The sequence below is a fragment of the Myxocyprinus asiaticus genome, chromosome 11, assembly GCF_019703515.2.
Source record: "Myxocyprinus asiaticus isolate MX2 ecotype Aquarium Trade chromosome 11, UBuf_Myxa_2, whole genome shotgun sequence".
Lineage (NCBI taxonomy): Eukaryota > Metazoa > Chordata > Actinopteri > Cypriniformes > Catostomidae > Myxocyprinus > Myxocyprinus asiaticus.
Window position 1 is genome coordinate 23,164,651 of NC_059354.1, and position 27,990 is coordinate 23,192,640.

General features: G+C 41.2%; 1 protein-coding gene across 1 annotated transcript; it reads left to right on the plus strand.

Annotated features, from left to right (window-relative positions):
- Positions 1-763: 763 nt before the first annotated feature.
- Positions 764-9,098, plus strand: crygs3 (crystallin, gamma S3). The gene is given in 3 exon segments (XM_051710784.1): positions 764-811; positions 922-1,164; positions 8,826-9,098. Coding segments are annotated over 3 exon segments (564 nt in total).
- The last annotated feature ends 18,892 nt before the right edge of the window (positions 9,099-27,990 follow it).

A 27,990-nucleotide genomic window follows, 5' to 3' on the forward strand; every position in this document is an offset into this window, starting at 1 on the left:
TTAAATGCTCTGTGAAAACTTGTTTGGTGTTAATTAAAAATAAAAACAATGTAATCAAATGTATGTGATTCTTGAAAATACAATTGCTAATTTATTAATATTGGCGTCCTTCACAGCAGAAAAAAACATCTATCATATTTTTTTTTCTTCTGTTGACAGCAGCAAAGCTCTGTTGACATTTTGACCATGACATCTTCTTCATAGCAGAGACAGACTTCATGACAGCTTGACTACTTTAGGGCTTATCTTTGTTAAGCAGAATAAAAGAGCCTCACCACAGCTTCATATCACAATTTCATTACTCTATGGCATAATACACATGCATTATATTATCATGGTTTAAAAATAAAACAATTCACTTTTGAAATGCATTGCAACTTACAGCACAAATACTTTCTAGTGCAGAATCATAACGAATCTGCTGTCCAATTGATTAGAGTGGGGCATACAAACAGAAGCGCATCAGTTCATTCAAAAGCAGGTGTTACACCTCATAGAATATGAGCGTGTGGCTTGAAGCCAATGCTGCATTAACTATGCCAGTACCATCGACTGGAAAACAATTATATTGGCCCAATAAATATTTTACAGAATCAGCCATTGCAGGACCAAAAGGTCAGAGTTCCATACAATGGCTACTGCATAAATCTGCAAGAACAATCTAGAAACAATCGCAGTATTGCATGATTTGTCTGGCAGAGCAAGTGAACATATAAATCTCGCTCATTGCCCTTTCAAAACACTTCATACATCGGAAGCAGGAATGAAATTAGCCCCAAACCTGAACAGAATGGGAAAAGAAAGAAAGATTGTGCTGTATTTTGCATTACAGTGTTCTCCTTGGGTCAGTCTACAGTATGTTTCTGTATCTTCCACTGTCTCCCCCCTCCAATCCCACCCCTACCCCACCCACATGCACAGATTGTCTTTTATGAGTACAGAAACATTCAGGGACATTCCTATGAGTGCAGCATGGACTGCCCAGAGCTGTCGTCCCACTTTAGCCACTGTAACTCCATCCAAGTTGAAAGTGGGGCCTGGGTTTTGTATGAGCACCCAAACTTCATGGGCTGCCAGGATATCCTAACCAGAGGAGAGTATCCTGATTACCAACGCTGGATGGGCTAAAGTGACTCTATCAGGTCCTGTCATTTGGTGCGAAATGTAAGTCATTCCTGTTTGGAGAACCATAAGTGGGCTGTTTGTCTGTCTTCCTCATTTCCCAACTGTCACCTACACACCAGGCATACAGTTTGTGCCACACTAAAGAGTAGTAGAGGAAGAGTTTTCTTGGACTCAAAATCTACCAGAATCTGTATTGCATCATACAGTTTCACATATTGTTTTGTTTTTGGAGCAGGTTTTTGCATAATCTGCTCATTTAGATTAAAAAAATAATAATAATAAATATGAAATAGATTGCAAATAATGATGCTGTTTCAAATTGGTTAAACATGGGTACACAGGAAGGTCACGTGACGCCATGTGAGGTTCGGACGTGTGAACGGCGAGCTCTGCGCACTTTGCCAGTTTTAATACTTTTCATGTCATAAACCGGTGAGATTCGATACACCCTGATCCTTAACTGTTCTAGGAAGACAATATGTCAAAGAATTCAAAATCCTCTGGAGACATTTAAAAACACTTACGTGCTCAAGCATCATACACCTGACTGAGGCCGCGGACCAGGGAGTCAATTTGGCTGGAGAAGTGAAGGACATTCAGCACAAATTGCTGAAAGTGTCGGCAATGCTGGCTGAGGTCGTTGCTGACTTGGAGGTTTTGCTGTAATACGTCAATCGATCACTGCCATGGAGACGAAATTCACTGATATGGTTACAAGAGTGGGGGATGTCGAGAAACGGATCGATTATCTGGAGTCATCAGAGAGGGAATTAGTTGCTAATCCGCTAGCAACCAAAGTAGATTTGGAGCACGTCTGGGAAAAGTAACTGGCAAAATAACGTCCAAATTGTTGGAATTCCTGAAGACGAAGAAGGTCGAGACATGGTGAAATTTCTGGATGGGCTCTTTCTGAGTCTGCTCGACATAACAGGCCATAAGCTGGAAATTGAGCGAGCTCACAGGGTTCCGGTATGGAGATCCGTGGAGGGAGACAGGCCCCAATCAATTCTGGCCAAATTTCTGAGATCATCCGATAAAGATCTTGTGTTACACGAGACAAGGAGTAAAGGAAGGCTCTCTTGGAAGAACCACAGCATTTTCTTGTTCCCAGATTTTACGAATTCAACAAGAGAGAAACGTGATTGATTCAAGGAATGCAAGAAACTCTTACATCAATGGAAGGTCGCATTTGCTCTGATATTCCTGGCCAAATTGAGAATAGATGATAAGGATGGCCGTAAAACATTTACATGCCCACTAGGGGTGTAATGGTTCGAATTTCTCACGGTTCGGTTTGTATCACAGTTTAAGGGTCATGGTTTTGGTACGGTTCAGTATTTGCTTTGTTCAAAAAAATAATTATATTACTGCCAAATCCAAAGAATAATCTGTTTGGTAAACACTTCAAAAGGTTTGCCCTTTAATAACAATCATTGATTTACAACAGTAACCATAGCTTAACCATGGCATTTGTAGTAAAATCATAGTAACCACAATATAAACATGGTTACTGTCATGGTTACAATATATAGTCAAATCATGGTTACTATATAGAAACTATAGTATTACTGTTATAAAACCATGGTTAATTGCATCAAAACCATGATTTCTGCTCAGAAAACCATGGTGACAGCAGTCATGGTTACTACAGTATTACTATAGTAAAACCATGGTTAATTAACTTAAAAAAAAAATCTATAATTACAAAATGAACATTTTAAGTTAATACCTGCACTAATACGCTACATACATCAACATAAAGTGCTCTTCAAACTCATCTCAACATATTCAATATTCGGAAGCTGTACATAACTATAAAAGGAATAACCTTTCTATTAGAATGCATACGAGAAGGGATGTTGTGATAATGCTGCTTGAGTATTTTAATCATACATGGAAATCCCACATGAACACCCCAATCAGTTTAGTTATTGTTTCATGTCTGTCCGAATTAGCACTGATTGCCTGCTTAAAAATGGAAGGAGTGTGTGCAGTTTCAGCTCAACTGCAGTCCATAAGATTTATCATAGAATAGATTTTTTTTATATCTAAGTCCGTCATTTCACCTGTTGAATTCCTCAGTTGGAAACATCTTATTCTCAGATCACGCCCTGGTGAGTTTAGAGGTGTTGCCACATATGCCATCAAACGGACTCAAGATGGCGCCGAGTATGGCTGCTGCGTTGCGATCTCCGACACAACATAGCAATGGTTTGTTTGTTTTGTTTACAATTCTTATGTTTTTTGTCTTGGATGTTGTCTGCCTTATTGTCTACGACAGACAAACACTTTTGGACATTGGTTCAGCGATCTCACACCGAAAACCGGACTTCACATTCCTCAATGCCGACCCGCTGTTTACAAACACGCAAGCGGAGCCCTTTGTCTGGGCAGCACGGCCGCGGAAACGCAGGAGGAAAAGGGGAAACAGAGCCGGCGTTCTCATCAGAGTAAGACGCCGTGCAAATCGACCCCCGCTACCCACTATTCTACTGGCAAATGTTCAGTCTCTGGATAACAAGCTCTGCGAGCTGAAAGCGCGATCTCTTTCCAACGAGAGACGAGGGACTGCTGCATTATCTGCCTTACGGAAACTTGGATGTCTGCGGAGATTCCAGACTCAGCCATTGAACCCGCGGGGTTCTCCATGCTCCGAGCGGACAGAGCGAAAGACCTCTCAGGTAAAACTAGAGGAGGTGGTGTATGTTTTATGATCAACAAATCCTGGTGTGATCAGAGTAACGTACATTCCATCAAGTCTTTCTGTTCTCCTGATCTGGAATTTCTTATGCTTCTGTGTCGACCATTCTGGCTACCGAGGGAATTCACAGCGGTCATTATCACTGCTGTGTACATCCCCCCACAAGCCGACACAGACCGGGCACTCAAGGAACTGTATGGGAGTATAAGTGAGCAGGAAACCGCGCACCCTGAGGCCACGTTCATTGTGACCGGGGACTTTAATAAAGCCAGTTTAAAATCAGTCGCACCAAAATATCACCAGCACATTAGTTTCAACACACGAGGGGACCGGGTTTTGGACCATTGCTACTCTCCGTTCAGGGATGGCTACAAATCCGTCCCCCGCCCACCATTTGGCAAATCGGACCACTCTTCCATTCTGCTTCTGCCCGCTTACAGGCAGAAATTGAAACAGGAAGCACCCACCCTCAGAACGATCCAGTGCTGGTCGGACCAATCAGACTCTACGCTACAAGACTGTTTTGATCACACGGACTGGGAGATGTTCCGGTCCGCCTCTGATGACGACATCGAGCTTTACGCTGATAGCGTAATGTGTTTCATCAGAACGTGCGTAGAGGAAGTGATTCCGACCAGAACTGTGCGAATCTATCCGAATCAGAAGCCGTGGATCAATAGCGATGTTCGCGCGGCACTTAATGTGCGGACCTCCGCTTTTAATTCCGGGAACGCGGAGGAGCATAAACAAGCCAGTTATGCCCTCCGAAAAACTATCAAAACAGCAAAACGCCAGTACAGGAGCAAGATTGAAGGACAGTTTAACACCACCAACTCTAGAAGCATGTGGCAGGGAATTAACATCATCACGGACTTTAAAGGGAATAAAAACTCCGCCATGAACACCGCTGCCTCTCTACCGGATGAGCTAAATACTTTTTATGCTCATTTCGAGGGAAATAACACCGCCCTCGCGGAGAGAGCTCTCACGGCCGAAGCTACAGAGGTTAGTTCACTCTCCGTCTCTGTAGCGGATGTAACCCGATCCTTCCGACGGGTGAATATCCGCAAAGCCGCGGGTCCAGACGGCATTCCGGGCCACGTCATCAGAGCGTGCGCGAACCAGCTGGCTGGTGTTTTTACGGACATTTTCAACCTTTCCCTCTCTTTGTCTGTAGTCCCCACATGCTTTAAAACATCCACCATTGTGCCTGTTCCAAAACAATCAAAAATAACTTGTTTAAATGACTGGCGTCCTGTTGCTCTGACCCCCATCATCAGCAAATGTTTTGAGAGACTAATCAGAGATTACATCTGCTCTGTATTACCACTCCATCTTGACCCGCTGCAGTTTGCATACCGCAACAACCGCTCCACTGATGATGCCATTGCATCTACAATACACACTGCTCTCTCCCACCTGGAAAAAAAGAACACTTATGTGAGAATGTTGTTTGTAGACTACAGCTCAGCATTCAACACCATAGTGCCCTCCAAGCTAGATGAGAAACTCCGGGCTCTGGGCTTAAACAGCTCGCTGTGCAGCTGGATCCTGGACTTCCTGTCAAGCAGACGCCAGGTGGTTAGAATAGGCAGCAACATCTCCTCATCACTGACCCTCAACACTGGAGCCCCGCAGGGCTGTGTTCTCAGCCCACTACTGTATTCCCTGTACACACATGACTGTGTGGCAACATATAACTCCAATGCCATCATTAAGTTTGCTGATGACACGACGGTGGTAGGTCTGATCACTGACAATGATGAAACAGGCTACAGAGAGGAGGTGCACACTCTGACACACTGGTGTCAGGAGCACAACCTCTCCCTCAACGTCAGTAAGACAAAGGAACTTGTGGTGGACTTCAGAAGAAAAGACAGAGAACACAGTCCAATCACCATCAATGGAGCACCAGTGGAGAGAGTCAGCAGCTTCAAGTTCCTGGGTGTCCACATCACTGAGGAACTCACATGGTCCGTCCACACTGAAGTCGTTGTGAAGAAGGCTCATCAGCGCCTCTTCTTCCTGAGATGGCTGAGGAAGTTTGGAATGAACCGCCACATCCTCACACGGTTCCACACCTGCACTGTGGAGAGCATCCTGACTGGCTGTATATCCGCCTGGTACGGCAATAGCACTGCCCACAACCGCAAAGCACTGCAAAGGGTGGTGCGAACTGCCAAACACATCATCGGAGATGAGCTTCCCTCCCTCCAGGAAATATATACAAGGCGGTGTGTGAAAAAAGCTCGGAGGATCATCAGAGACTCCAGCCACCCGAGCCATGGGCTGTTCTCACTGCTACCATCAGGTAGGCGGTATCGCAGCATCAGGACCCGCACCAGCCGACTCCATGATAGCTTCTTCCCCCAAGCAATCAGACTTCTGAACTCTTGATCTCCCACGATCAAAATACATCAGCCCTGCACTTTATTACTCTTTTATCTCACACTGGACTGTCATAAATTATATTACTGTTATTATATTATGTCTCTCTTAACAACTGACTATCAACCGACAGCCTGAATGTCAATACAGTACAATACTGTACATTCTATATATATATATATATATATATATATATATATATATATATATATATATATATATATATATATATATCTTTTTTTATATATATTTTAATTTTTAATTTTTATTGAATAATGTGTATCTATATAGTATCTATATAGTAAAAAACAAAAAAACAAAAACAGCATATTGTATACTGTACAGTGTATGTTATTATTTGTATATTGTTGAGTGTAATTTTGTGTATAACAGATGTTTAAATTGTGTTGTGTTAATTTGATGTTTTAAGTTGAGTGTAATTATGTATAACAGATGTTTAAATTGTGTTGTGTTAATTTGATGTTTTAAGTTGAGTGTAATTATGTGTATAACAGATGCTTAAATTGTGTTGTGTTAATTTGATGTTTTAAGTTGAGTTTAATTATGTATAACAGATGTTTAAATTGCGTTGTGTTAATTTGATGTTATTGTAAATTGGTATATGTCTCATCACTGTCACGACTGCTATGTTGATCGGAACTGCACCCAAGAATTTCACACACCATTGCACTTGTGTATATGGCTGTGTGACAATAAAGTGATTTGATTTGATTTGATTTGATTTGATATGGAGAAAAGAAAATCATATAGTTTGTGCTTTAATGGATCCCTTTTGCAAAATCCTGAATTCCAACAAATTTTAAAGGCTGAAATCAATGTTTTATATGGAGACCAACTGGTCCTCAGTATCCTCTGTGGGCGTGGCTTTAGAGGCACTTAAGGTGGTTCTTAGGGGTCGGATCATACAGTATGCCTGATTCATCAAATAATCCAAAGCACGAGAACTCATGGAGTTGGAACAGAATATTAAAGCGCAGAGGCAGAGCTGAAGCGCCAAATGTCATCTGATGGCCTCAGAGAATTGACCCAATTGAAATACAGATATAATACTATTTTGTTGCAGAAGGTGGAGTTTTGGCTATTCAGGGCAAGACAGTCATACTTTGAGTCAGGGTACAAGCAGTGAAGCTTCTGGCTAGATATATAAAGCAGAGAGAGTCTTTTTCTACTATTTCCTCCGTGAAATCTGCTGGTGGTGAAATTTTTACCTCAGCCATTGATATTAATAATGCTTTTAAAGAATTCTATCTTGATCTCTATAGCTCCACATCTTCGTCTACTGATGAAGATATTAGAAATTTTGTGGAACCATTAGAACTCCCTAAACTGATGGCTGAGCAAAAAAATGCTCTTGATTCTGAGATGACCTTTGAGGAGCTTGGCGAGGTAATTAAGGCCTTGCTACAGGCAAGGCTCCGGGGCCAGACGGCATTGGCGGTACAAACAAATGGATTAATTTCTGATTATTTTACTCTGGATAGGGGCACCCGGCAGGGTTGCCCTCTTTCCCCATTATTGTTCTGTCTTGACCTGGAACCATTAGCAGCTGCAATAAGAAAGGAAGATGATTTTCCAGGGGTGGTGGTGGGAGCTATGGCGTATAAGTTTTTGCTTTATGCAGATGAGATTTTATTATTCGTCTCTGACCCCACTAGATCTATGCCTTACCGCCACAGAATTATTAATTCCTTTTCTAATTTCTCAGGATACAGAGTCAACTGGTCTAAATCCGAAGCTTTGGCTCTGACAGCGTACTACCCAGTAATGACTTTTCAGCCGGGTGCCATCCTGTTAATTTTGACCCCTTAATAAAAAGGTTTTCGAGCGATGTGGGCAGGTGGGCTTCATTACATTTATCTATGATTGGGAAGGTTAATGTTATTAAAATGAATTGTATTCCAAAATTCAGTTACCTGCTACAATCTCTCCCTGTAGATGTTCCCCTCTCTTATTTCAAGCAATTTGATAGCATAGCAAAGTCCTTCATTTGGAATGGTTAGCATCCCAGATTACATTTCAATAAGTTACATAGGCCGACTGACAAAGGTGGGCTAGGCCTACCCAAAATTTTGTTTTATTATTATGCATTCGGTCTCAGATATTTGGCTCATTGGTCACTTCCATTGGTTGCTTTTGTATTGAACAGGAAGTTTGGGGGAGGGGTTTAATGTATATAATTGATTCCATATTTTATTTTGTGTTTGTTTGTTTGTCTTATGAATGGAATCATTAAAAATGGTTAATAACAACAACAACAAAAAAACATGGGTACACAGCAGAGTAAGAGAAATTAATAGCATTTTAAGTCATGCCATTAAAAAGAGAAGGAAATAATACTGAACATTTACAATAGAAAACTTTTCTTTGCCACAAAAATTGATAATTGTTATTCTTATCTCTACCTTAGAGCCACATAGTTTAGCATCAGGATTATGAAGATTTGGTTGGCACTGATTGATCTGCTCTTTCTGGATTGGCTTAAATTAAATGTATATTTTTAAAAACAATGTAATGTATTTTGAATGTCTATAATCCACAACGTGTCTTGCTTGAACATTCAGATGTATTCCATTGGCTCTCTATTTTGTAGAATACTGGCATTTTTCGTATTCGTCTATATGAGCGTCCTGACTTTCAGGGTCAGATTATGCAGTGCAATGAGGACTGGCTCTCCCTGTCTGACCGCTTCTGTCATCGTGAGGTCCATTCCTGCAATGCTCTGGATGGAGCCTGGGTCTTCTTCGAGCATCCTAACTACAGGGGACGTCAGTATTTGTTGGAGAGAGGCGAGTACCACCGCCTCACTGACTGGAATGCCATGCATCCAATTGTTGGCTCCATCCACCGTGTTCAGGAGTTTTAGGTCTTTCATTGTGTAGTTGATTGTTCCTTAACTATTTAATAATAAATGAAATACAATGAACTAACTTAAAGCTCTCCTGTTCTGTTTTGTTCCATTTAAAACCAAGAACAGATCATCTCTCAGCACAGCAATTATACAAAAAACTTCTGGTAAATTAAAGACTTTTTTTTTATTTTAATGATGATGATGATTATATATTATATATACAAATTGTAATATAACTAACACAAACAGTAGCCTATAATTGTGTTAAATGTTAATCAGAAAAACTGTGGCAGCCCATCTATTCATTTTCAACTCAAAGCTTCAACATCTGCTATTGACATCAACCAATACTCCCCTCTGTTGGTTTATTGTGTTTCTGAAAAGTGTCTTGCAAACTCTGGTATTATCAAAGTTTTAAAAAAAACTAAATTTCATATTACGAGTACTGTCACTGGGCAAACATGTAGTTAATAATACATTTTTAAAAAATCATTAAAATACATGGGATACAAAATTTGTGTATTAGTGTATTAATAGTGTGCACGACAGATTAAGAATTATGTCATAATAAATGGCCTAAATAAACTGCCTTCTCATGATTTTTAATATACAGTACCAGCATTGGAAAGGTGAGGAATTCTGTTGTATACATACTGTTCACATGAATGCATACATATGTGTTTGTTTAACCATGTCTGTGTTAAAAAGAATGGGTGTTTGTGTGCTTGTATAGGTAGAGAGCATGAGCTGCCGGCATGTTGAGTGGGCAGGTGCTAGTCAATAGACCCTGGAAAATCTCCCCATACAATAGTTGAGGCCATGCTGATGATTCAGGAGCTTTGCCTGTGAGAGTCCAGCATATACCACATTGTTGATGCAGGCCAGAGAGTGGCAAGGGTATGCTGAAACAACATAGTCTTTTCTGCACAAAGGCCCCCGGCAAGCATTTTTTTCACCCATGGGCCCACGGGGCAGCACATCTCTGCTGATCCAGATTCCTCCATTGCAATCCAGCACTGATTGAAAGGATAGTTCATAAAGTTCATTTACTGGTAGTTGGGCAAGTGGCGTTTTGGCAAAGCCTGATAGCACCCTCTTCTGGCATTCATGTTTATAACTCTTGTGTTTCTTTTGTGTGTGCCTGCGTGTGTGCATGTGTGTGTTTGTGTGTGTCAAGACAACTGTCCTGTAATCATAAATAGGCATTCTCTCCAGATTGCTTGTGAAATATTTAAGATAATTGGATAATGTATATGTATTTATTATGATTGCAAAAACTGTAGTAACGTAGAAAATGTTCTGAAATCATCTTGTATTTTAAGCAAGCATCATTATTTAAATATATGGATAAGTAATATTTAGAAGTGTGGTCCATGGTAAAATACATGCAGTAAAGGGATAGTTTACCCAAAAATGAAAATTCTCTCATCAATTACTCATCATTGTTCCATCTAAGATACTGTATGTATGACTTTATTTCTTCTGCAAAACAAAACAAAGATTTTTAGAAGAATATCTTAGTTCTGTAGGTCCATACAATGCAAGTGAATGGTGGCCAGATCTTTGTAGCTCCAAAAAGTAGATAAAGGCATCATAAAAGTAATCCATACAACTCCAGTGGGTTAATCAATGTCATCTGAAGTGATCCAGTCAATTTTGGGTGAGAACAGACCAAAATGTTACTCCTTTTTCACCATAAATCTTTACAGCAGTCTCCTTGGTGATCATGATTTCAAGCTCGATTACACATCCTATAGCGCAATCAAGTGCTCTGTGCATGCACCAAGCACTAGGAAGTGTAATCGAGCTTGAAATCATGATCGTGCCGAGAGACTGCAATGGCAAGTTGTACACTGTAGAAAATGAATGTATTTTTTAATGGTAAAAGAAAGAGACATATACAGTAAAAACATTATATATTTTTTAACAAGATAATAAATGTAATTATGCAGTAAAATATTATAAAAAATAATAAATTAAAAAAAATCTGTTTTTTAGATGTAAAAGTTTGATTTTACCGTTTAATTAATGGTAAAACAATTGTTTTGTTATGTTTAACAAGAGAATACATGAACTTTTTATGGTAAATTATTGTTAAAATTGTGGTGAAAAATAATCAAGCTTTCCCAGAATTCCCTGCGTGACCCATCATATTTCATTACATTTGATGGGAAGAGTTATGTTTCTTCTTATTTTTAATATAATTTGTACATTGGGGTGTTCTGTGTTATATCTGATGTGGTTTAGTTAATGTTTATTGCATTAATTTAGAGTCACATGTGTTACCCTGATGGTGTTTTGTGTTTGTGTGAGTGACACTGTACACTGTTTCTACATGTATATTGGACAATACTCCTGAAATGGCCTTCCTGGTGAAATTTGTGTCATCATATGCACTTCTGTTATCACTATGGTAAAGCAGATTCCAGAAGATTAGTGTATCAAGTTGATATTGTTTATTTATTTATTTATTTATTTATTTATTTATTTATTAACCTGTTGTTTACAGTGTACAGTGAAAAAGGAGTAAAATTTTGGTCTATTCTTACCCAAAACCAACTGGATCACTTCAGGAGACACTGATTGAACTACTGGAGTCAAATCTGCTTTTTGGAACTTCAAAGTTTGGCCACCATTCACTTGCATTGAAATGACCTACAGAGCTGAAATATTCTTCTAAAATGTTTGTTCGTGTTTTACAGAAGAAAGAAAGTCATACACATCTGGGATGGCATGAGGGTAAATGATAGAGAATTTTCATTTTTGGGTGAATCATTCCTTTAATAGTTTAATCCTATCAAAGGAATGTAAAAATAAACTTTCCAGACAAGACAATTGCCTTGTAGAGCAATGACAACAGAGTTAGAGGGGAAAGAGGGGGCAAAAATCACTGCAATATTTGTCTATTCAAATGCCAGATTTATAATCTACAGTAGGTTAAAGGTTTTTACAATGATGCCTTGGGCTCTGTAAAATACAACAATGCTGTACATTGGTAATACAAAGATGCTTAGATTCAGAAATGATAATAAGGTTTGAAGAGAAATTGCATGCCTATTAAATGTAGATTCTATCAAATTAAGGTGGTAACACAACCTGAAGAAGGATGTTCTGTAAACCTCTAAAGATAAATGTAATGCTCCCAGAATAGCCACAGGCTCATTAAAGTTCTGTAGACTAATCGCTTGTATCTTAACACCTTTCCTCTTTCTCTTCAGTATGGGTTCATTAATTATTAAACACAACTCTCTTTAGCTTTGCCTGCATCCCATTGAGATGCTCAAGATAAGATTTAAAGGGAATAGGTTTGTAATGTAGATTCAGTCCTTTGTACACTAGCACTACACTATACACTCCAAATCTCCAAAATATTATCCAAACTATAAAAATTCAATATTTTATCTTCAATAATTATATCTGTTAAGCGTCATTATGGGTATCAAGATTCAATTTCGAATTAGAATTAGTTATTACATGGGGAGGTTGGCAATCTCACTCCTTTCTGGTGATGACAGACAGACTGGTATACCTGGCTCAAAACGACATGCTGGGACCTTAATTATGGGCCTTGGCCTGAGGAAGATGACCCACCTAGTGCTGCAATAAATCTGTTAGAAATACAGGAGGCCTTTGAATCCTTAAATAAATAATAACACCCCTCCTTTTCACACTCTCCCCCTCCTACTGTGGAGTGATCAGCAGGGACTGGGAATAAAGATTAAAAACTGTTATTTCAGATATAACAGATAAATATGTTATGATCAGTTTCTACTTTGAAAATTAGACTTCCATGAAATAAGTTAAATTGTTATTTTTATTGTCACCATAGAGGGGCAGCATTGTACTCAGAAAATGAGGCCAAATATTGCCAATAATACATTACTGTTCCCTTTAATGTATTGTTATTGTTGTTATTATTATTAGGTTATGGTCCTTGCAAACAGTTTTCACATAATACTGCAGTACAACAAATTAACAGCATAACCAACGGCAACATTGAAAACAGGCGAGTGTGTGTAGCCTATTGGCCTAGAAAACAGGCCACTTCAGATCTATTTTAGACTTTAGTTTGTTTTTCAAATCCTATTTAGATTTGTAAATGTACATTTGTAAACTGGGGCTGCGTTATAGCTCTTAATAAACAATAACCTTGGAGTAAAGGATTCACCAGAGTGGCTCCGTGATGACATCGGCATGAGAAAATATTACCATGGTAAACAATATTCTTGTCTCCTCCACCCTGGCAGCAACATGTCTGTCACGAGATCTGACACCCAACAATCACTTATCAAATCTATTTATATATAGGCTATCCTTGAATTGTAAATAAATTGATAAAAAGACTGACTAATATATTGAAATACAATTTCAAAAATTCAGTTGTTAAATTAAAATGTAATAACATAATGATAATAATGATTGCCAAACAACACACGGTTGTAGCCGTTCGTACGGAGAAAAACAAAACAAAAAAACAATGAAACGCTGATTTTTCCGATGATTCGTCTCTGTCATGCTGCATCAAGGTATTATGACTAAGTAACCACTGTGATATTTATATATTAGATAAATTGCTGTGCATTAAAGTACAATTAACCAATCAACTAACAGGTGTTATTCATGGAGTTTAATCATTTTAACACCATAAGATTAATGAGGTTAGTTTTAATGAAAAGCTGAGCAACTCCTGCCACAGGTAAGCAGTTTCAAGTGGGATCAAAACTAGAGTTTTTACATTTTAACAACAAGCTTTTATACTGTATGTTCTCCAAATGAGCAAGAAAAAAAAAATACATCCTCTCTTGCAGCGGATTAGTCCCAAAACGAAGTGAGCCTAGACAGCATTTGGTGCATTATTGTCGCAAGCAGCATTTTTGGCATTATAAACACTTTCCTTGTCAGCTGTTGAGTATGTTTTTGAGCTAAGCTGACTCGGAATGATACCATATGATGCCCCAAAATAGGCCTACTGTACGCGCCTATGGTGCCTAAAATTGCAACATGCTGTCTAGTCAGGCAGGTCACTAGATTTTGAGACACAGCCAGAGTGACTCCAGTGAGTGGCGGAGAGATGAGGGCACACTGAATTCTGCTTTGGGTAGGTTGACTGTTGCCTTTATTAGTTACTGAAGATAAACAATACCTATGGATAAATGGTTGTCGCTGATGGACTGTATGGCGATTTAATTTATGAAACTGAAAGATCATAATGTTACGGGCATTGTTTCATGACAGGATTTCACATTGTGTTTGTGTCATTTTGGAATTGATTATTGGTAAGGTGCTTCGTATTGGGCCTTGATATTAATTTTCATATTATTATGGATTTTGAAAAATGAGATTTCTCTCTGTTTTCTGCATGCCTTTGTAATCTTGGCATGGGATTCATAATTTTAGAATGTAAATAACAAATATGCTTACTCAGTAGGCTACCCATGGATAACACATCCTTATAATGGCTTTACATCTCTGTGCTGTCCACTCATCTGGCCAAATGTTTATGTATTTTCTTAAACTGTATTGTGGGTTTTGTTTTTACTTAGCATTGCCTGCAGTGTGCATATAAAACCACACTTGTTTTTTAAAGGTTTCAGATGCGGTTCTTTTGCCAGGACTGTCTCGGGAATGAGGTGTTTACAGTGCTGGGCATAGGGGGATCCTGGGAGGTTGCTATTTTTAGCTCTTATTTCATCATTCCTCGGCACAGAGCAGTAAGCTGCTCACTGCATCACATTGATTGAGGATTGGAACATGATGCCGAATCTAAATAAATAGTCCTTTCTCTTTAATACATCCACAGTTTTTAAATAATAATAATAATAATAATAATTATAATGATCCAGGAGCAGGAAAGGATGAAGGATCATACCTTTTTTCCATCTCACTCTTTTTGCTGTTGCGCCACTGTGTAGATTCTGATGCTGTTACGTAGTGCAGTATTGTGCTCTTTACACGTGCAGCATTAAGACATTCATTCATGGCCATTCAGTAATGTTTGACAGAAGGATGTCTCGTGATACTAAACACAATATATACAGGCAGTGATCCTTTCACAGTGTTTCTTCCAAGGTTGTCATAACAGCTTGAGCCAGATTGGTATCTAACGGCATGAGGCTGACCTTAACATGACCCATGTCTTTAAAGTTTCCATCCTATATATAATCCATCAGATATTTTTCATCATAACAGACAGAACCTTCCTCCGAGCTGAATGAAGGCACTGTTGCATACAACTGAAGCGATATAGATTTAGGAATCGTATAGAGGGATAGGTCTCCCAAAATGAAAATTCTGTCAACATTTACTCACCCTGATGTTGTTCTAAACCAATATTATTTTCTTTCTTCTGTGGATGTTATGGGGACTGACTGTCTCAGTCACCATTCACTTTCGTTGTATGGAAAAAAGATGTAATGAAAGTGAATGGTACAATAATTGTGACTAAACCCTTTCGCACGTGACTTTCGCCTGTACTGACGGATCCCCAAGTGTGAGTTCTTTTATGAACGTTCAACAAGAAATCAGCATTACTCAATGATGCTATTGTGGATAAAAACCTTGATTTTCTCTGCCTGTGTGAAACCTGGCATCAGTCAAATTACTTTTTCAATTTAAATATGAGTGCTTCACCGGGTTACATATACATTGTAAAGCCACGTTGTACTGGGAAAGGAGTTGGCCTTGCTGTTATTTACAGATCTGCTGTGTCTGTTACAGAAATAACAGTGCTCAGTGTTTCACCATTTGAATGTCTTGCTTTTAAAATTAATGTTGCATCCCCTGATCTTGTTCTTTTAATTTATCATCTTCTGAAACCAAATCCTGTGTTCTTCTCTGAACTCATAGAACTGTTAACACTTGTTTGTTCCATCTGCCCAGCTATGATTTTAACGGGCAATATTAACATTGATGTGGACAACCCAAATTGTAATGACACAGTAAACTTTCTGATGTACTGGATTGTTCTAACTTCACTCAATATATTGATTTCCCAACCCATACATTTGGTCATATACTGGATTTGGTTTGCTCTGTTGGTGTTGGCTCTGTTGGAGCACTGAAATGATCATCAGTGAGCATAAGCTTCTTACTTTAAATATTGCTGTTCCTTCTTTAAGATCTTCTAAAGAACATGTCATCATTTTTAGGAATGCCAAACACATTGATCCCGCTCTGTTTCTGAGCTTCCTTTAAAACACACTGTGTTTTCTAATTTTACTACTGTTAATAATGACACTGTGTAACAATATTTTTTTTATTTTTATTTTTGTTTGTGCCTGGGTAGTAAGTGTTACTTCCTAATTGCTAATGCCTAATATAAAAGTATAGAAAATGGCTATTATTCCCCACAAACTTTGCTTTAGTGACCAGGACAGTCATATTTTGAAATGTACCTATTTCCAATGAGAAAACGGGCGAATTTGTGTCATTTCATTCACATAAAGTCAGGAAAAAAAACAAAAAACAAAACATATGAATCCAAATTAACATGTATTTATACTAAAGTAATATTCAAAGCCATGCTAGTCCATAATGGTAACAAGTACCCGTCTCTTCCCCTGGCTCACTCGGTGCACCTCAAAGAGGATTACAACAGCATCAAGATTTTGCTGGACGCCTTGAAGTATGATGAGTATGGCTGGGAGGTCATAGGAGACTTCAAAATGGTGGCATTCCTGATGGGTCTCCAAGACAGTTTTACCAAGTTGCCCTGCTATCTTGGGACAGCAGGGACACCAAGGCGCACTACCACAGGTGGGACTGGTCACAGCGGACTGAGTTCTCTGTGGGGAGGAACAACGTCAAGTGGGAGCCACTAGTGGACCCCCGGAAGGTGCTGATGCCACCTGCACATTAAATTGGCCTTATGAAACAATTTGTTAGAGCTCTAGATAAGGAGTCGGCAGCCTTCAAGTACCTTCAAGACTTCTTCCCTAAGCTGTCTGAGGCAAAGGTCTTCATCAGACCACATCAGAAGGATTTTGGATTCATATGTTGTTTTCAAATTTGCCCGTTTTCTCATTGGAAATAGGTACATTTCAAAATATCCCTGTCCTGGTCACAAAAGCAATGTTTGTGGGGAATAATAGCCATTTTCTATACTTTTGAGGCATAAGCAATTAGGAAATAAAACTTACTACCCAGGAACAAAAATTGTGTTACATAGTGTGGTTTTGTCTATGAATTAGTGATAAAGATCAATTAAACTACTTGTATTCTTGACCTTTTTCCTAGCCCTGTTCTTAAGGGATGCCTGGCATCTGTCTGCCCTCTCATTATGAAAATTGTAAATACTTCACTTGATACTGGGACTGTCCCATTGGCTCTTAAGACTGCGGCTGTCACACCGGTCCTTAAAAAGCCTTAAAAGTGTGACATGTCCAACCATTCAAATTGTAGACCTGTCTCAAATCTCCCATTTTTAGCTAAGGTTCTTGAACGTGTCGTTGTGGCACAAATTCACAGTCACCTGTAACTTAATAAATCACTTGAAACTTTTAAATCAGGGTTTAGATCTGGGCATAGAACTGAGACTGCTCTGGTAAGATTCATGAATGACTTCCTTATCACAGCCGATTCCGGCGCCTGTAGTGTTTTAGTTTTGTTAGACCTCAGTGCTGCACTTGAATGGTTTGTCATACCATTCTACTTGAAAGGCTGCAGATGTGGGTTGGATTTTCGGGTACTGCGCTGGATTGATCTGGATCAATCTTACAGATCTAAACAACAAATCGGAAAGAGCAAAAGTTTGTCACGGTGTGATGGGCCGTGGTCGAGCGTCCATTGGGAGAGAGAGAGGGTAAAGGGTGCATACACCTGAGCCAAATTATGACTAACACCTGTCTCTAATTGTAGTGAGACTGGGGAGAGCGGCATAAAAGGACCATGCCAGCGCCAGATCGAGAGAGAGAGACTGGGTTGAGAGTCTTGTGAAGCTGATGTGTTAGTGTAAAGCTGATGAGTTAGTGTGAATCTGATGTGTTATTATGAAGCTGTAAACCAGAGAAGTGGTCAATTAAAAGTTCCCTACCTGTGTTTGACGAATCCAGTTCCTGGTGTCCTTCCTTGTTACACTGGTGCTGAAACCTGGGATCTGATTTGAAGACTGCACACACAGTGGAGTCCTTCCCGCTGTCCGACATCATCAAGTCCCTCGCCAACCTACATCACACCCACCAACAGGCTCTGCTTGAACTCCGCCAGGATCAAGAACGCCACTTCCATGAGGTCCTTAGAGTTCAGACAGAGGACCGGCAGGTCATTCGGAGCCTCCTCACCCAGGAGAAAGCCCCGGCAGCGACCCCGGACAACAGCAGCCACCTGCCCCCGCCCATGCTGTTGAAGATGGGGGTGGAAGACGACCCTGAAGCCTTCCTGAACATGTGCAAGCGTACCGCTGAAATATGGGGCTGGCTGCATGCTCAGTGGGCTCATCCCTCTGCTGTCCGGGGAAGCCCAGCTTGCAGCACAACAACTGCCGGCGGCTAATCTCCTGGTCTACGGTGACCTGAAGAAGACCATCCTGCAGTGGGTTGGCCAGAGCCCAGAGCAATACCATCAACTGTTCCGCTCTATGGTGATGGAAGGGGCCGGTCACCCATTTGCCTTTTCTCAGCGGCTCTGTGATACCTGCCGGAAATGGCTGCGGGCAGGGGACCACAACGTCAAGGAAGTGGTTGACCAAGTGGTGCTGGAGCAGCTGATCCGCCAGCTTCCAGAATGGACGGCGGAGTGGGTCCAGTGCCATCACCCGCCATCGCTGGACGAAGCAGTCCAGCTGGTGGAGGACCATATGGCGGTGTGCCCAAGCAAGGAGGAGTGCTCTATCTCTCTCTCCCCTCCCCCTGTGTTTTCTCCCATCTCTTTCCACTCCTCTCTCCCCCTCACTCTGTCCTCTCTCTAGGCCCTGTTCCTGCACCCCAAAGGCATGGAAATCTGTCGCCGAAGCCGGCTCCTCGCTTGTGCCAGTTTATCCCTTTCCTGGCCACTTCAGAGTCTACTCACTCTCCCACTCAGGTGGATGTACCCGCCCCCACAAGTGCGAGTGCAGCGCCTGGGCAGGCCTGCTGGCATGCGGGGATCCGGAACACTTCCGGGATCAGTGTCCTGTGATGGAGCTGAGAACTGTAGTCCAGATCCCCGATGCACCACAGGCTGCCCCCGATCGGGCTGGAGGGTACAGGATACCGGTAAGAATCAAGGGGAGTACACACAAAGCCTTGGTGACACAGGTTGTAACCAGACCACTATCCACCAATACTTGGTTCAACACGAGGCTTTGGACGCAACTAAAAGGGTGAGGGTGAAATATGTACATGGGGATATTCACAACTACCCTGTGGTGACCCTTGTTATTAAATTTAGGGGAACAAAGCATAGAGTGGAGGCTGCGGTTAGTTCCCACCTCATCCATCCGCTGGTTTTGGGGACTAATTGGCCTGAATTCAGAAATCTATTAAAGGAAATATGCGCGGATGGGTCCTGCACAAAAGCGATGAGATGTGAAATGTGTGACGGGGCCGGGGCCATCTTCATCAGCTCCATGTCAGGATGACATGAGGGGGGAGAGGCTGCAGCCCATCCTCAGGGGATTTCCCTTTGGAGCAGTCACGAGAAAAAACCCTCATGCACACCTTTGACCAAGTGAGAGTGATCGATGGTCAACAACTCCGGCCGAATGTCACACTTTCATATCCTTATTTCGCAATTATAAACGAGTGGTTGTATAGAGTGACGCAGGATGCTCAAACAATGCTCAAACAAAGGAAGACACAACCCAGCTCTTAATACCACGGAACCGTTGGGAAATGGTGTTCCAGGCAGCTCATTATAATCCCATGGCGGGTCATCTAGGGGAAAGAAAATCACTGAACCGCCTAATAGCCCGTTTTTATTGGCCGGGCATTGGCGGCAATGTCCACAGGTGGTGTGCGGCATGCCATGAATGCCAGCTGGTGAATCCACCGGCCACCCCAAAAGCGCCATTGCACCCTCTTCCGCTGATCGTGGTCCCCTTCGAGATAATTGGAATGGACCTCGTCGGGCCATTAGAGCGGTCAGCACGTGGACATCGCTTTATATTGTGGACTATGCAACGCGATATCCGGAAGCAGTGCCTCTGCACAACATCTCAGCATGAAGTGTTGCGGAGGCACTCTTCAAAATAATCTCCCAGGTGGGGATTCCGAAAGAAATCCTCACCGATCAGTGCACAACTTTATGTCACGAACACTACGCAAGCTTTACGAATTATTGGGCATTAAATCGATCTGCACCAGCGTTTACCATCCACAAACAGATGTCCTGGTGGAACGATTTAATAAAACCCTTAAAAACATGATTTGTAAGTTCATGCACGAGGATGCTAGAAATTGGGACAATTGGCTCGATCCCCTGTTATTCGCAGTACGAGAGGTCCCGCAAGCCTCCACTGGGTTTTCCCCATTCGAACTGCTACACTATGTGGCCAAAAGTTTATGGAAACCATTTGTGCTTGATGAACCTTCAATTTCAAAACCATAAGCATCAGTTTCCCCCTTTGGTGCAATAACAACTTCCACTCTTCTGGGAAGGCTTTCCACTATACTGTATGTAGTGACATGGCTGCAGGGATTTGCTCCCATTCAGACACAAGTGCATCACTGTGGTCCGGCACTGATGTTGGGCGATGGGGCCTGGCTTTCAGTTGGCGTTACAATTCACCCCAAAGGTGTTCAGTGGGGTTCAGGTCAGGGCTTTGTGCAGGCCAATCAATTTCTTCTACATCAGACACAGTAAACCATTTCTTTATGGACTTTGCTGTGTGCACAAGGGTATTTTCATGCTGGAAAAGAAAAGGGCTCTCCCCAAACTGTTGTCATAAAGTTGGAAGCACCGAATGCCCTAGAATACCATTGTTTAGAGTAGAATTATGATTTATCTTCACTGGTATTAACGGAGTAACCAAAGTCTTTAATTAGAAGAGGGTGTCCACATATTTTTGGCCATATAGTGTATATGGGTAGCGCCCGCGCGGCGTGCTTGATGTCATACGCGAAGCTTGGGAGGAGGGACCTTCGAACAGTAAGAATGAAATTCAGTACATTCTTGATCTTAGAGCAAAACTCCACACAGGAGAATTTGCTCCAAGCTCAAGATTCGACTGTACAACAGGGGAACTCGGCTAAGGGAATTTGCACCGGGAGATAAGGTACTCGTATTACTCCCTTCATCGAGCTCCAAATAACTCGCCAAGTGGCAAGGACTCTTTGAGGTCACACGACGAGTGGGGGAACTCGATTATGAGGTAAAGCAAACCGATAGAGGGGGCACATGTCAAATTTATCACCTCAAACTCCTGAAATTGTGGAGGGGGGGCGTTGGCTATGGTAGTTCCAGAGAGGGCGGAGCTCAGACTGGAAGTAAACACAAAACACAATCACGTCATCACGGTCACTTGCGGAGACCACCTCTCACCGTGCCAACTCGCAGAGTTTGTCAAACTACAACAAGAATTCGCGGATGTGTTTTCCCCTCTACCGGTTTGCATGAACCTAATCCAACACCACATCGAGACCCTACCGATTGCCCGAACATAAAAAAAAATTGTTCGGGAAGAATTGGATGCAGTGCTTGATATGGGAGTAATAGAGGAATCCCACTGTGACTGGTCCAGCCCGGTTGTTCTGGTGCCTAAGAGCGATGGGTCTGTATGGTTCTGTGTGGATTATAAGTCAACACGGTGTCTAAATTTGATGCCTACCCAATGCCTCGTATTGATGAGTTGCTCGATCGGTTGGGCACTGCTCGTTTTTACTCAACACTGGATTTGACAAAGGGTTATTGGCAGATCTCCTTGACACCAGTTTCCCGTGAAAAAACTGCTTTCTCCGCACTGTTCGGATTACACCAATTTGTGACACTTCCATTCGGTTTGTTTGGGGCTCCGGCTACGTTTCAGCGCCTCATGGACCAAATCCTCAGACCGCATTCGGCTTACACCACTGCCTATTTGGATGATATCATCATTTATAGCAATGATTGGCAGCGGCATATGCAGCATCTGAGGGCGGTTCTGAGGTCACTGCGACGGGCGGGGCTCACAGCAAAACCTAAGAAGTGTGCAATTTGGTGGGTGGAGGTACGGTATCTGGGGTTCCACTTGGGCCGCGGGCAGGTGCATCCCCAAATTGACAAGACGGCGGTGATTGTGACCTGCCCGAGACCCAAGACCAATAAGGGGGTGAAACAGTTCCTGGGGCTGGCTTGCTATTATAGGAGATTTGTGCCTAACTATTCGGACGTCACAAACCCGCTGACTGATCTCACAAAAAGGGAGCTCCAGACCCGGTCCAGTGGGCAGAGCAGTGCCAACAGGCGTTTACGCAGGTTAAAGCCACACTTTGCGGGGGGCTGCTTTTACATTCACCTAATTTCTCTCTCCCTTTTGTATTACAGACATACGCTTCAGACAGGGGGCTGGGGGCCATACTCTCGCAGGTGGTTGAGGGGGAGGAGCGCCCGGTGCTGTACATCAGCCGCAAGCTCTCCTTGAGGGAAACAAAGTACTGCACCGTGGAAAAGGAATGTCTGGCCATCAAGTGGGTGGTCCTCACTCTCCGTTACTACCTGCTGGGGCAGGCCTTCACTCTCTGCTCAGATCACGCCCCACTCCAATGGCTCCACCGCATGAAGGATACCAACACGCGGATCACCCGATGGTATCTGGCACTCCAGCCCTTTAAATTCAAGGTGGTCCACAGACCGGGAGCGCAGATGGCTGTCGCCAATTTCCTGTCCAGAAATGGGGGGGAGTGGTAGGCAGTCTGGATGTCTCCCCGGCCTGAGTCGGGCGGTGGGGATATGTAGCAGCTGGGGCGTGGTCAAGCGTCCGTCAGGAGAGAAAAAGCAGTAAGGGTGCATATACCTGAGCCAAATTATGACTAACAGCTGTCTCTAATTGTAGTGAGATTGGGGAGAGCAGCATAAAAGGACCATGTCAGCGCCAGATCAAGAGAGAGAGACTGGGTCGAGAGCCTTACTGTGAAGCTGATGTGTTAGTGTAAAGCTGATGAGTTAGCGTGAAGCTGATGTGTTATTGTGAAGCTGTAAACCAGAGAAGTGGTCAATTAAAAGTTCCATATACCTGTGTTTGAAGAATCCAGTTCCCGGTGTCCTGCCTTGTTACAGTGTTTCTCAAGGGTCAATCTTGGGTCCCATATTGCTCAGCATTTACATGCTGCCCCTTGGTCAGATAATCAAGAAATATGGCTTGGGGTATCACTGCTATTCTGCTGACCCTCAAACCTACATCAGCACCAAGCCTGATATTATATCCACCGCAACAGTTCTTACTGACTGTTTGCATGAAATAAAAACATGGATGCAACTTAACTTTAACTTAAGTTTAACTTAAACTAAATTGTTCTAAGACCAAGGTTCTAATCATTGGTACACCAGAAGCTACTCAGAAGTGTAATCATTTTAAATTGACATTTGATAATAGCCTGGTACTTACCACCAATCAAGCATGCAACATTGGCGTTATCTTTGATGCACAGTTAACATTAGATGCACATATCAAGAGTGTTACTAAAACCACATTTTATCACTTTAAAATTATTGCCAGAATCAGGCCCTTTCTCAAGTTGCCTGATGCAGAAAGGCTTATACATGCCTTTATTAGTTCCAGAATTGATTATTGCAACACACTTATTTTCAGGTTTACCTGCAAAATCCATGAAAAGATTGCAATATATTCAGAATTCAGCTGCTCGTGTTCTCACTAATACATCACCACGTCAGCACATTACTTCCATGCTCTCTCAATTACATTGGCTTCCTGTCCATGCACGTATTGATTTTAAAACTCTTATTTTAACATACAGAGCAGTACATGGGACAGCTCCTTTTTACCTATGTGATCTTATTACTCTTTATACACCTTCTCACTCTCTCTGTTCTGCTGTCTCTCTTAGTATCCAGCAGCCTTCCTACAGATTAAAAACTACGGGGAGAGAGCTTTCTCATGCACTGCCCCTAGACTATGGAATGCGCTGCCTACTGCTATTAAGAACTCCCACATTGAACAGCTTAAAAAAATTATTAAAAACTCATCTTTTTAAAATAGCTTATATTAATTGAATCCACTTCAGTTTAATTTACTGGGTCTTGATTCGGTTGCATAAATTGCTTTTTTTTTCTTTTTTTCTTATCTGCTGTTGTACTTTATTTTATTCTTCTTCCTTGTTGATTTTTCTTTTGCTTTTGTACATTTTTGGTATTTGTGTTGCACTTAATTATTATTATTATTATTATTATTATTATTATTATTATTAATGCCCGCTGTAATTAAAAAAATGCACCATACACTTCACAGCAGATGCACTGGAGGTCAAATTTTATATTATTAAACATTTATTTGGTTTATAGATATTTAGAATGATTGACTTACACAATCTATATTTGCAAAACATTGTTGTAGAAGTGTCTTTGTGCAAGGAAAATAACACAGGAAAGTGATCTTTTTCTAACTGAAGATAATGAGAGAGGAATCCTGACCAAGCCTTTGTAAAAAAAAAAAAAAAAAAAAAAAAAAAACACATAATTGCCAGCACTGGGCCATAGTTAGGTGTGCTAATTTTAAAGAGAATGTTATTGAGAGAAATGGACGCATAAGCGTAGTTCTTTCAGGAAGATCTCGGGATTAATTCTATTAGGCATCTCATTCAATCACAATACAGCCTCTGTATTATAAGCCTGCACAGTTATCTCTCATTGTTCGCATACTTCCATTGTTTTCACCCCCCTCCACTCCATCTTCAGCAGTTTAGGTCCCGTCCTAGGTGGGGGTAAGCTCCGCTCCCCTGCTGTCATCGCCTCCGGCAGGGTCTGACAGTTCGAGCAAGTATCTGAGTTCTGAAACATAGGACGGGGCTTACAGCAAATTATATAAGTATCTCTACACTCGTAATAAAGGAATAGTTCACCCAAAAATGAAAATTTGCTGATCATTTACTCACCCTCAGGCCATCCAAGATGTATCTGAATTTCTTTCTTCATCAAAACAGAATTTAAGACTTTTAGCATTTCATTTCAGGCCTCCTCCTCTAAACAATGCAAGTGAATGTACTCCATTTTCTGACGGTCCAAAATGCATATTTAGGGTGCATCAAAAAAATCCACACAACTCCAGTCGACAAATAAAGTTCTTCTGAACGCAAACGATTGATTATTTTGAGAAATAAAACAATACTTATATATTTTTTAACTACAAATGTTCACTTCCATTCATCTCTGTGATGCGCGCTCATGAGAGGGATGACGTAAGCTTGTTGGTAAGGTCACACGTCACGTGGAGGAGGAGGCAGGAAGCGCGTCATTGTTTACAATAGAAACTTGCGCAGAGCACAGACCAAGCGCTGTTCATAAACCAAAACAGTCCAAAACAGTTTCAAAACAATATAAAATAAAATAAAAAATCATTTCCAAATAATAATAAAATAAAAAAAAACAATGTAAACAATGACGCGCTTCCTGACTCCTCCTCCACGTGATGCGTGACCTTACCAACGAGCTTACATCATCCCTCTCATGAGCGCGCATCACAGAGATGAATGGAAGCTAACATTTGAATTAAAAAGTATATAAGTATTGTTTTGTTTCTAAAAATAATCAATCGTTTGCGTTCAGAAGAACTTTATTTGTCGATTGGAGTCATGTGGATTATTTTGATGCACCCTAAATATGCATTTTGGACCGTCAAAAAATGGAGTACATTCGCTTGCATTGTTTAGAGGAGGAGGCCTGAAATTATATCCAAAAAGTCTTAAATTATTTTTTGATGAAGAAAGAAACTGGATGGCCTGAGAGTGAGTAAATAATCAGCAAATTTTCATTTTTTTGGGTGAACTATTCCTTTAATTCCCATCATCCTGAGTCTTTTCTGATAGAAATAGAGAAATGTCAAGAAAAAGTAGTAATTGTGGTAAATGAGGTTCAGTGGTGTAAAATTACCTCAAATTATGACATTTCCATTGCCATCAATGTGGGCAAAATGTTGGTAGCTTCATATACTTTCAAAACTGAAGAAGTGTGAAACAGTTTAGTTTAACCACATCTTGTGTGAAATCGTAAGCAGAAATGGTCATATTACAACAAAGTTAGAATGATGACTGTATAGCGCTGACATTCTGTATTTCGCACTGTGCCTTTGAGTGTCTTTTTTTTTATTTTTATTTTTTTTGCCTTTACAGTATACTGAAATGCGTCATGCTTATAGTATGTCCTCTTTTTAACACTTATCATGTTTTTTTGTTTGTTTGTTTTTTGTACACCAAAAAACTAGTGCTTTGTCAAACAAGCCTTGTTTTTATTTACCATTTTTGTGATTTTGAGATTTACACAGATTATGCCTGAATTAATTATTTTCAACCAGCTGCCCTTGTGCAGCTTTTCATAAGTTAAATTGCACCTGCAAATAATTGCATCATTGCTAGTTTCTTGTCATGCTTTTACATAACCAAGCATGTCTCTTTTTCCCCTAAATAAAAGGCTGCAAATTCAGAGCAGAATCAGAATCAGCTTTATTGCCAAGTATGCTTAAACATACAAGGAATTTGTCTTGGTGACAGGAGCTTCCAGTGTACAACAATACAAAAATAATACAACAGCAGCAAGACAAAGATAATAATACAAAATACAAAATAAAACTAATTATACACCTACGTACAGACACACACATACATACATATACACATACACATGGGTAGTGCAAATCGAATACAATCTGTTATGTACAGTGCAAATACAAATCTGTTATGTACAGTACAAATGTTTTTTTTTTTGTTGTTTTTTTTTTTCCAGAGGAATGAAATGGCAGAAGAGGTTGGATGTGTTGGATAAATATAAGAAAGACTAAACTGTGTATTGCACATAGTTATTGCTCAATGGGGCAATTTAACTGTTCATGAGATGGATAGCCTGAGGGAAAAAATTGTCGCCTGACGGTTCTGTTGCTCAGAGCTCTGAAGCGTCAGCCAGAAGGCAACAGTTCAAAAAGGTAATGGGCAGGGTGAGTGGAGTCCAGAGTGATTTTTCCAGCCTTCTTCCTCACTCTGGAAGTGTATAGTTCTTGAAGGGGAGGGCAGGGGGCAACCAATAATCCTTTCAGCAGTCCGAACTGTCCTTTGTAGTTTTCTGATGTCTGATTTCGTAGCTGAACCAAACCAGACAGTTATTGAAGTACAGAGGACAGACTCAATGACTGCTGAGTAAACCTGTACCAGCAGTGCCTGTGGCAGGTTGAATTTCATCAGATGGTGAAGGAAGTACAACCTCTGCTGGGCCTTTTTCACAATGGAGTCAATGTGGGTCTCCCACTTCAGGTCCTGTGAGATGGTAGTGCCCAGGAACCTGAATGACTCCACTGCTGCCACAATGCTGTTTAGAATGGTGAGGGGGGTCAGTGTTGGGGTGTACCTCCTAAAGTCCACAATGATCTCCATCGTTTTGAGCGTGTTCAGCTCAAGGTTGTTTTGACTGCACCAGACAGCCAGCTGTTCAACCTCCCTTCTGTATGCAGACTCATCGTCATCTCAGATGAGGCCGATGACAGTGGTGTCATCTGCAAACTTCAGGAGCTTGACAGAGGGGTCCTTGGCGATGCAGTCATTGGTGTAGAGGGAGAAGAGTAGTGGGGAGAGCACACATCCCTGGGGGGCACCAGTGCTGATTGTACAGGTGAGGGTAGGAGTCCTGTAATTTGTGAGTTGTTTCATGCCACTCCACACCGATGCAGGGTCGTTAGCTGAAAACTTGTTTTTCAGCTTCTCAGAGTATCTTCTTTTAGCCACTCTGATTTCCTTGTTCAGTATGTTCCTGGCCTGATTGTACAAGACTTTATCCCCAGCCATGTAAGCATCCTCTT